This window comes from Ptychodera flava, chromosome 16 (assembly GCF_041260155.1).
Source record: "Ptychodera flava strain L36383 chromosome 16, AS_Pfla_20210202, whole genome shotgun sequence".
In the NCBI taxonomy this organism is placed as follows: domain Eukaryota; kingdom Metazoa; phylum Hemichordata; class Enteropneusta; family Ptychoderidae; genus Ptychodera; species Ptychodera flava.
The window spans coordinates 35,090,176-35,101,585 of NC_091943.1; the positions used below are offsets into that span (position 1 = coordinate 35,090,176).

At 36.3% G+C, this 11,410-nt stretch overlaps 1 protein-coding gene across 1 annotated transcript; it reads right to left on the reverse strand.

The window, feature by feature from the left end:
• Window positions 1-874: 874 nt before the first annotated feature.
• LOC139114684 (beta-galactoside alpha-2,6-sialyltransferase 1-like) lies at window positions 875-8,388 on the reverse strand. Its single transcript, XM_070676555.1, has 5 exons — window positions 8,249-8,388; window positions 5,306-6,323; window positions 3,045-3,244; window positions 2,615-2,792; window positions 875-2,293 (listed from the first exon to the last, which is right to left on the reverse strand). Exons 2-5 carry the CDS (start codon window positions 6,231-6,233, stop codon window positions 2,049-2,051), a joined length of 1,551 nt encoding a protein of 516 aa, XP_070532656.1. The 5' UTR covers window positions 6,234-6,323; window positions 8,249-8,388; the 3' UTR covers window positions 875-2,048.
• Between the last annotated feature and the right edge of the window lie 3,022 nt (window positions 8,389-11,410).

Below are 11,410 nucleotides of genomic sequence, written 5' to 3' on the forward strand. Positions count from 1 at the left end.
TGAATTGATTATTAGAACAAAAACAGTAAGTCTCACAGACCGTTTACCTGTATCTGCCTCATCGCCAAAGTCAGATTTTGGTTTCATAGATATGGTGTATCAGTGTTTTTATCAAGGGCTGTATGTGAGTAAATGTCACTAGGTTTCTACAGATATTTTACAGGGGTTTCCTTGGATGTAATATGATTTGGGGATGGGGGGAGCCAGAGTTCCAAAATCATTTACCAATAATGTTCCCCAGCCTCGGCAAAAACACTGGTATATAAATGGATTACTTTAAAGCATGGTTTCCAAGAAAATACTTTTTTTATTATCCATGTTTGTAAATGTGCAATCAAAAGAAAAACCAACAACATGCCCGAGTAACCCAAGCAACAATTGCCCAACAGCAATGAGCATAGAGTCTCAAGTTTCATTGGGCATCATTACATATAACATATAACAGACGTTGCGTAACCAAAGATACTGGTGTCTGGAACACAAAAATGGTATAACACAAGACTAACAATAAAATACTGTCTTTGAGTGTAGCTATATGAACCAAACATCAGCATCCAGCATTGTCCATTTGATTATAATTGTTTATCCATCAATCACCTTACTTAACATATTACCTCTGAGTTTTAAAACATCATCAGTTTAAAATCTTTAAGCTAGTTCTTTGAGCAGTGATTGCTGGCCACAGCAATGTCACAGTATGTGCACACAGAAAGGTGCTTTTGACAAAATTGTGTAAGACTGTAAGAGGGACGAAATTGGTGAAAGGCATAGTAAACTATACCTTTTGACAATTTTTTCCTGGTTTTTGTTCCATGTATGGTGCTTTATTTTCTTGGTCTACCTCCTACAGCATGTTGAGCTGCTTGGGGTCCTGTATGATCAGTGTTAATAATCGTATTCCGGGATACCCAGAGTTGAATTCAGTTGTCAAGACAACAATTTACATTATACTCAGACACATCACTGTAACCAAATACTGGAGGAAGTAGGCTTAAGTATTAAAGTACAGGTAATGAATGTATACAATGAACAAAAACTCTGATAAATTTCTAAACATTACAGTTGAACTGTCACTTTCTTAAGTACAATGCGAGTCCAGTCCTCCTGTACAGTAATCCCAGATTCCACACATATTATGGCCAGTATTGTCCACACTATTATGAGTAATAGAACCTTTAGACTTCGATTACATCATACATGTATCACCTCCAGCATGTGATATGCCTTCTGGGCTCTGTTGACATGCAATGGACTCCTTAAGTTAAGTACGCCCTCTATGGCAATGTATTGACATATCAGTTCCTCCAGATACTCTTACTCATTTCAAGAAAATTTTGCATGATGCATGGAAAGATATGCTTCCAACCAACTAAAAAAATTCTAGGGGACGCTTGAATGAGATAATTCAATTTGGTACCTGAGAATAGTCTGCAAAGATACTGAACTTAAAAGAAATTGCTTGATTCTATTTAAAATTCAATACAAATTAGAGAAAGGCTTACAATGTGTAAATTGGATAGGTACATACATAGAACAGTACAGGTACAACATCAGGAATATATCTCTTCAAACTGAAAGGTAACATAAACATTTCAGTTTTGTGCCAGAGACAAAGCCCAAAGGTGAACATACTACATATACTATATCTCAGCCTTGTTCGGTAATGTTTGTGAGTGTAGTTAGATTTCTTGGGCAACTTTAATATGCCTTAGAACACTGCAGAGTTATTCCGTGCATGTTCAAAGAACAGAGCGACACCGTTGTGTTTGCTCTAATCATAGGATAGTAAGATTAGACAATGATGGTCAACATATAAAAGGAGAAATAAAAAATAAATAAAAAAATAAAAATTTTAAAATATAAATTCAGAAATTTTACTTAACATGTAGTCTCGTAAGCAAAGGTGTCGTTTGATTCTCATGACTGTACATACATGTCTATTGCACTCAGTCTATGAGACAGTTTTCATATTCAGAATCTCACTGTTTTGTTTTCTGCATTGGCTGATAACTGTCTTTGTTGCCAAAATTTACCAATTCATCCTCATATCAAACATTTTCATCGCAGTTGAGAGTTGCAAATCCAGGTATTGAGATCCGTGCTTTCTCATAGATGTCTTTCTGAGCACCAATGTTCAGTTTATTGATGAAACATTTCTCCTTGGCAATGGGATGCCAGTTGAGAGAGTTGCAGTGTTTCTTGTCATAATAGTGACATGATGATGAGTTGAATTTAGGATACACCATCCCATAAACATCAAGTTCATTGCAAATTGGCAGCATCACTTGAATGGCTGTAACGTATAAAATGTTGTATCATGACATTACGGAGAAATGAATGGAAAAGTGCATGCAAATTTAGCTGACTTGGAACACATGGCGCACATCTTAAGATGAAATATTTTAATATTGAAAATTGTAAAGAATCCATAGCTTTTTCACATTTGATGAATTTTTACTAATCTACCGCAACAAATTGCCCTCTGGTGTTCTCAGTGAAACGACAGCATGTACCAGAAACTGCTGAGGTTATGCCGAAAATTGCAGTAACTGATGTGTAAATAAGGAAGGTTTTATGATGTTCAATATAGTGTACTAAGATCAGCTATACATACCGGTAAAGCCTGATGATAAAGGGTTGTCACTGCTGTACTGATGACAGTAATCTTGGATGACATCCCAGGCATTCCAAAGTGACTTCGGATTGATGATATGCATTGTTAAGTTGGGGTTCATCTTGCCCCACTCTATGTAACCATTGAAAAACTTCTTTGTAGCCACTTTCTCGTACCACTGAATTGTTCAATAATATGTAAAAATAAAGCATTTAGATGTACATTATCCAGGACATTCAAACCTTCATTTTACTTTCTGTGGTACATGTACCTAGACAGATTGTCTGATTACAAATTCTAGATTTTAACTTTCAAGACAAAGACAGCTATTGTCTTTTTGATTTTGATTTTAGCACTTTTATGCTAATTTTTTCAGAAATTATAAACAAATCTAAAGTTATTCAATTATTTGCTGCAGCAATTAACTCACCCTGACCAGGTTTCCACTGTAAGGCCCTCCTTTCCACACTAGATATGTCACCTCTCCACTGTAAGTATCTGTGATCTCATGAAACATTCTTCTTTCTAAGAGTTGACTGTTGAGAAGATGAAATGTGGTTTTCCTGCCGACCATGTCTTCAAAGCCTTTCACTGGTGCTGCATTCATTCTGAGTATTGCATCATGTTTATCTGTGCATGAAGATTGAAAATAGAACATCTATACTGCTTTGTAACGTCTTTAACCTGTTTACCCCTATTCTGAATAGAAGGGTCCCCAGTAAGAAATGATAACAATGGGTTGGGTCAAACCATAGTGGTACAATGGTAAAATGTATCATTTTAATACCAAATTTGTCTTTTAACCCTTTTCTTGCCAAGTCCATATTTCACCATCAGGTCAAGATGGTTAAACTTAATGAAACACAACATATTCCATATGGTGTATTTTAACATAATACTGTACATTTGAAGGCTGTTGTAAACTTGATTTTTTTGGACTAAAGATGCTATAACAGACCAAACCAAGTGGGTGCAAATACGTCACGTTTTTGCTCAATACTTCTTTTTACTGACTTGGCTGATGGGGAAGTGATACTGTCTGACAGGAAAAGGGTTAATCTTCCTTTAACAGTCAATATTTCCACCATGGTCATAATAGGCTAAGCACACTCACCATTGGAGTTTTTCACCCATTAATGTATTAATGATAAACTAGTTTCACACAATAATGCTTTCAAAGTTGTTTTACGTTTTACAGAGACATCTGGTCACGTCATCTTTGCAAGGTCTTACTCTTGGTCTTATTATGTAATCAAACTTAAATTTGTTTACTTGTGCCCCAGATGTCAATGTGCCATATTGCGGAAATTTTCAACAAATTAGGCTGATTATTGTAGATATGCGATGCAGTATGTGCTGGCCGATATCTTCATGCCACAATTCTACCACAAAAGATATTCAAAAGCCAGAGTGGTAGGGTATCAAACTTGAGAGCCTGTAGAATGACAACATTGACGTGTCTTTCCAAACTTCAACAGAGTACTTGGTGGAGGACCCACACTAGACTGAATCTTTCGGTCTTAGGGGAAGGATAGTTGACATACAACGATCATCATAAAATCATTAACACTTGGAAAAAAATTACAGTTGTTTGTCTCAAAGATTTCTAACATGATCGTAATCTGAGATCCAGGGATGGCAGTACAGTAGAGTAAACTGAAAATACAAAATGCACAGCTAAAGACTTGTATTTTGTCATTTTACTCCAAGCCAGTACTCTGCCACATAAATTTTACCACATTTGAAAGATTTTATGATTACACTTTTTTTGTTCAGTAGTTTTTCTAAGGAGGATCACCTATGTGTTGTTGAAATTAGTTAAAAATACAGTGTATTAGCAGTGGTTGAGCTGCCTTATCTGTTGTCCTTCCTTGATAGGTTGACAGTTTAAATTGTGCACCATTTTACAAGTGGTATAGCCACAACTGATGACGTCAAATCACCGTACACAATACACAGTTGCATTGTAATTATGGCACTGTGTATTGTGTACGGTGATTTGACATCATCATTTGTGGCTAGCACTTGTAAAACGGTACCCATGCTGACCAACAAATTTCCTTGAAGACTTGTCTAAACATATCTTTGAAGGATTGAAACAATCAGGAATTGTTTTTTACATTTCAATCCTCTTATGAAATTTAACATCCACTGTTGATTCTGTATAAAATCACTGATACCAAAGTTTCTCTATATACATGTCCATGCATATGAGCAGTCTATATTAATTAATAAACCTTTCAATGCCTGGTTTGGCCCAATACCATTGTCTTCTATGATAAAATTATACTTTTTAAAAAGGGGATGATAATATTGATATTCAAATCACGTGCTTCACAACAAATTATTTTCATTCTGGGCATTATCAGGCATACAATATTTTTGTTTGCAAATAATTCCAAAAGTGTTAATTGTTCTCCCCACTAAAATACTGAAATGATATAAAAGAATGTAATTTTCTGGAGAAAACTCATTAACATGTATTCCATAATGTATTTTACCCCTTGACCTCCAATTTCAATGACAAGGTCATCCAAAATATTGAAAACAAAGGAGTCATACCAAAGTCCATAGATGACAGGGGGATAAATATTCTGTTCTGATGACAAAATTATCTAATGTGTGGCACATGTTGATTGTTCATTTACCATTGCATGCGCATTAAAAAATATACGTGAGGGCACGACTTACCTATTTCAGCACCCATGGTAAAATTTATCAGGTATCTGGAACTACCAACTACTGCACAGCGATTGAATGGTATCTGGTAAGTGTCAAGATAATCCAGCTTTGGAAAATACTTTGCAAGACCCATCTCTTTGAAGGGAGTTGTGTTTGTACCAAGCGTCTCAATCATAGCTTGCCTTTGAACTCTACACACCAGTTTCTCCCCTGTGACAGATTCATCAATCTTTTTAGAACCGTTCCTGCTTTTACGCTTTGGGACACCCCACACATTGCTCCGTGAAATGCGTGTGTCGTCAAATCCTGCCTCATAGAGTTTTAATAGAGCTTTAATGTCAGGACTGGAGAGATTTGGTAGAAGTGGGAATGACTTCTTTGCCCTTGCTTTCATCAAGATCCGTGACCTCAGCTGACCTATGACGCTTATGGAGTTGCTGCCATTGCTTCTGTTGCTTGCATAACTGGTATTTGTGATTATGTTAGTTCCGGGAATCTTTCTGCTATGGTTTCTTGGAGGAAATGTGGGGTGTTGGCCCACACTTGGATGTGATCTTTCTTTGTCAAAACTATGACTGGTGTCATTACTTGTGATCAAAGTCGTAGAGTTGCCATTGAAGAGATAGCTAATTACATCAGCATAAATTGTATCATCATTAATATTTGTATCGTTGTCGTCCTTATCATCATACTTGCTATGGTTTGCAATTTGAATTTCCGGTGTCGGGTAATTCCTGAATGCTGCCCTGGTAACATTGCTATCAGCTTGCCTGTTGTCACCTTTCTCTTGGCCAAACACTCTGACCATCACGGTTGTGTGGTCTTGGATGTTACTGAAGTATTGGGTATACAAGATGAACCACACAGCAAAGCCACACACCAAAGAGAAGGCAAACCCATATCGTATCAATTGAATGCCTCCTATTCGTTTAGCCATTGAAGATGTTGGTGTTGGCTGCAGTTGGAATTTTCTTTTTACTTTAGTCCTATCATTGTGGTTTCTTCCTTACTTCTCAACTAACCAAAACTGTTGAATGGAAAGAAAGTTTATGTCAGATATAGATACATACTCATGCCTATATTGATACGTTCCTGTTGAATGAAAGACTTTGTCTTATTCATATATATATAGAATATATATATATATATATATATATATATATATATATATATATATATATATATATATATATATATATATATATGGTAATTCTTATATATATATATATATATATATATATATATATATATATATATATATATATATACAAAGTAATATATATGTCATCATTAAAATATTACAAAGTATGTTATCATGGGAAATTACAGTGCTTGATGCTCAGAGCAGAGCATAATAAATAATAATACATATTACTTCTAGTTGAAAATAATTATGTTACTTAGAGTTTCATGCATCCAGCAATCTTCAGACAGATAGATCTAGAACTGTCTGAAGATTGCAATGCATAAAAATTTCAGTAACATAATTACTTTCTACTTGAAATAATTTGTGATAATAATCATCTATCATATATATATATATATATATATATATATATATATATATATATATATACATACACACACACACACACACACACACACACACACACATTCTTGATTTTCAAGATCGTTTTTCAAACTTTAATTAAGCTTATCTATGAAGCTGGTTGTATAAAACTTAGAAGAATTTACACAAGCAAACGCAAATACAAACATCTGTGGTGAATTTTATTGTTGTCGTAGGACTACATCATTTTAGTCTCAATGAAGTATTTTTACTGAAGTTCCTCATTATTTCAGGTTGCGTTGCAGTAAATGTCGATTTATCTGTAGCTCCCCAATAGTGATCTAGTTCCCTACTCTAACTACACAAACCATATCATGATCAGTTTTTCTCCTTTTGGCAGCACACCATTTAGTCGAATGAATAGTTTGTCTAACTTTCCTCAGACTTAAAAAAACGAGATTTGTTTCTGGGCTTTGATATTCTGCTGTGGTCCTTGGATTTTTTTTCACTCAACTGCTTTGGTTACCACAAGTTATTTTTTCATGACAGCCAAACACTTTCTTATCCGTCACCTTATGAATGTGGAAAGAATGGAAGGCAGTTTATAAAAGTAGAGTTTAATTGGTTTATGTTACTACAGTTATTTATTTGAAACAACTACTGGTATGGTGAGAATTTTGTTGCGCAACGCAAACAAGCTGGTGACCAGAAACAAAAACCATAATTTTCTGGCCTTTTATGACACATTATCGGCATTGATGCCATGTGAAAACTGTAAACCCTTTCTTTGACATCCGGGTGCCAAGTTAAGACCTTCGAGCTGTCGGAACCAGAATCAATGGTAATATACTATACGATCTCTACGGAACAGTAATTACTGCACAGTGGCAATGCGATTTAGGTGTCTTAATTTGCTCTAAAAAGCACAGGTATGTAGCACCGAAGGTATACAACGGTGCACTTGGTCTATAAAGCTGTTACAGTAAAACAAGTGAATACGCGTTAGAGCATGACGTCACAATCCCGTTCGTTGTAAAAGCAATTTAGGCCTACGTTAACTTTCCAAATGTCACATAAACAACGGTAAATGGTTTTTCTTCAGTGCATTTGTATCGGCGAAAACAGAAGACAACACTTTATGATACAAATATAGTGTCTGTTATTTCCCATAACATGGAGGTAGCATAACAAGACCCCTGGGCGTCTCCTTCACGTCAAGAAGGCCAACACCTGCCGCACAGCCAGGACAAGATATGGGGCGGGCCTTGAGCCGCGCATCGGAACTGACTGTCACCAAAGTGTTATGGCTAGCCACCATTCATCGGCAAACGCAGACGGCGGGTTGCTTGATGATGACAATAAAAATTCACTCATGAGTATCAGCATTTATGACAAGAATCTCAAAAAGATCATATCGCGTAATATACTCGCAATTTACGAACCTGAGACTCGGCGACTGGCGGCCATCTAGAGTCACTTTCGCCTGCGATGGTCAGCATTCGACTACAAGCGCATGACTACGTGCTGAAGGCTAATTGTTGAAACGGCGTGTTGCGTAATACCCAGGTGAATTGATGAATTGTAAAATAGGAGTAGAACTGTTATGTGTTTGCCATATCGTCTGTTCGAAGAGAGTCATTCACTCTGCGACCACACCTCCGACCTCTGTCTCTAAAGAGGTAATTAGGTTTTAGTTGCATTTTTCTCTAGGCTGGAGCTATTTTATTTTGGCGAGGCACCCGAACGTACCGTGGCCAAAAAACGACACTACCCGTCTTCAGATTGTAATTTTTTTCTTCTTCAGCTTTGACCTGCGCTCTTCGATTGTAATATCCTTCTTGAGATCAAACTTTCAAAGACAAGATTTAGATTTAATCGATCTGTGACATTATTCGGCAAACCAATTGCAGTCGAAATATGGGCAACTTCATTATGTCATAGATTCACATCACAATTTACATTAAATTGTACCAAATTTAGATCTTGAATATTCGCTTGTATAGGGACATCGAAAGCGGCACCTTTAATGGTGTAATTTTAGGGAGAGCGTTGACCTGGACATGTGTCACGAAGTGGTTGAGTCTGGGAAAATAAAGCAAAGATGACACACCTGGACTCAATCGAGTTCCTTACTGTACGTCGTCCGAAGATGTACTCTAACCTTCAAGTGAACATACGACAGCTGCAAAGCAAGGCTCTCTGATCGACTCGTTAATTGTTCCTATTCATGAATTCATGTTTCACTTACCATCATGATACTCTTTGTTACCCTACACGGATACATTCAGTGTATGGTTAATCCGAGTGCTCTACTCTCCCGTAAAACAGTTCACCTGGTGAATAATAGAAACATCCTAAAACAAGTAGAAACAATAAATAATGCATCAGCACAAATAAATATTTAATTTCTAGTGTTCTCATTTTCGATTAATACACTTTATGTGTCAATCAACCTTAACAATTCACAATGTGTTTTCTCAGAGTCTAGTAATAAAATTTGCAAGTCATAATAATACTAAAACTTTGTATCCTCAAGATATCTTGTGTGTTTCGGTATAAGTCTAATAGATAACCTTGTGTTTCCTTCAAGTTGGACAGGTCAGTTCAATGATGGAAGACTGAGACTCATCTTTACTATGAAACGCGATGTTGTTTAAGCAAATCGGCTGAGGATACGTTCTTACAATATGTCGTCAAGTCCGGCACTGCGCTATTGGTACTATGGAAAATTACACCGTGGGTGGGGTATTCATAACATGTTACAAAGGGATGTGTCGTCCAACTTGAAAATGTCTACCCATGAATATTCCCAAAAGATGACCTATTGTTAGGAATTTTCTTGACAATTTGGGGGAATATTTTTAACGCAATATTACTGCATGTAAATGTTTTCCTAAAACTGGGGCATTTGCTTTGTAATTGCCTCATGGGTAGGTTTTTGTTGATGAAAAATTGATCCGTGTTTAGAGAATTTCTTTTCGTGAAAAAGTGACCCATTAGGGCGACACATACCCACAAACCTTTCCACTGGAGTCCCCCGCCCCGGGATGGAACGTCGAAGTTGCAAGCATTGACAAGTTGCGCCAGACCTCAGTTTGATAGAAATCCTCCTATTCATATCTTCATATCTCATACAGCTATTTTTCGTACAACAAATAAACCAACGTCTTTCTGTTGACTTTAAAGGGGGCTGCATTTGATCAGCGAAAATCACACAGCTCATTGCAAATTGCATATCTTCGAAGGGACGGAAACTATATCTGATCTTGGGAAGATGGCCAAACTCATCTAATCGGATTGGTTCGGTATTTCCTGTTTCAATCACAAAAAAAATTCCCGCGTTTGATGAGGGAAGTACCTTTAGATCTATGGGATGGTGAAAATTGGGCAAAATTGATGTTTTCAACTTAATTGTTTTTTTTAAGGGCGGAAAAGAAATTCATATCGTAATTCCAACTACCAAGATTTGATGTTGCATCCCTGGTTTAATGTTGTATTCCTATCGTGATGCGTGGTAACATCCGTCGCAGTTTGCTGTTTCACGTTGGTGCGTAACTCCAGTAGAAGCAGGATCAAATGAAGAACATACCCAACGTCATGGTTAGATTACCTTATACTGCCACTGTGAATTCTACCAATGGGTCTTTAGTAAATTACTAAAGAGACGCATTCTACATTAAATGTAGAATGCGCCTCGATGACAGGCATGCATTCGGATAATCATTATTTTACTATCCGTTTCTGGTCTACTTGTGGGAGCTCTTTTTGCAGCTATTGGAGAAAATCAAGCTTTTAGCGTCTTGGCTTTGTGAAATCAAAAGCTACGTTTTTCCATTGATTTCCAACGGGAATGATTTCAAGTTTCCTTAATACGGAAAGTTCAAGAAAAGGTTTAAGTCTGTCAATTTCTTGGCGCATAACTATAACCTAAATAAATTGCATGTCTGGAATATTTCATGCACAACATTTTTAGGTTAGGGAGACTCGACTATTATATTGACATGGGATGCTAATAGAATTAAATTGAAGTTCACATGGTCGACACCTGCCAAATCTTCAAAAATATTGAAGAGCCAAGTATAACACACTTTTCCATTTTGTTTCAGTGTAAAAAAGAAACATCTCCAGTAAGCTTATTCAGAAATTGTTTTAAAAGGGCATCTACAAAAAGGGTCAACAAAAGTCATTTCATAGTTTCACTTAGTTCATGGAGCTTCCTGTCCTAATTGTTTAACCTGCCTTTTTCCTGTGAAATAATTGAGTTATACATCTATTTCAACTTCGAACCGTAGCTAGGTCTCATGAAAAGTATTTGAAAAAGTATAAATGTGACATATTTTTTATTGTATGGCCGAAGACATTACACCTTAAATAAGAAATTAATAAAGGAGAGACATACCAAAACCTATATCCAAGGCAATTTCTCTGGTATTGACATTCTAAATTGTAATCGTAAGCCACGCTAATAATATGTAATACATAATTATATGACTTTGCTGGAGGGCTTATACCAACAAACTTGACGTCTTGAAGAACTTGAAGTCCTTTTTTCTCTCTTTTATTTCGAGGTTTTTGTAATATTTTTGGCGTATATTAATTATCTA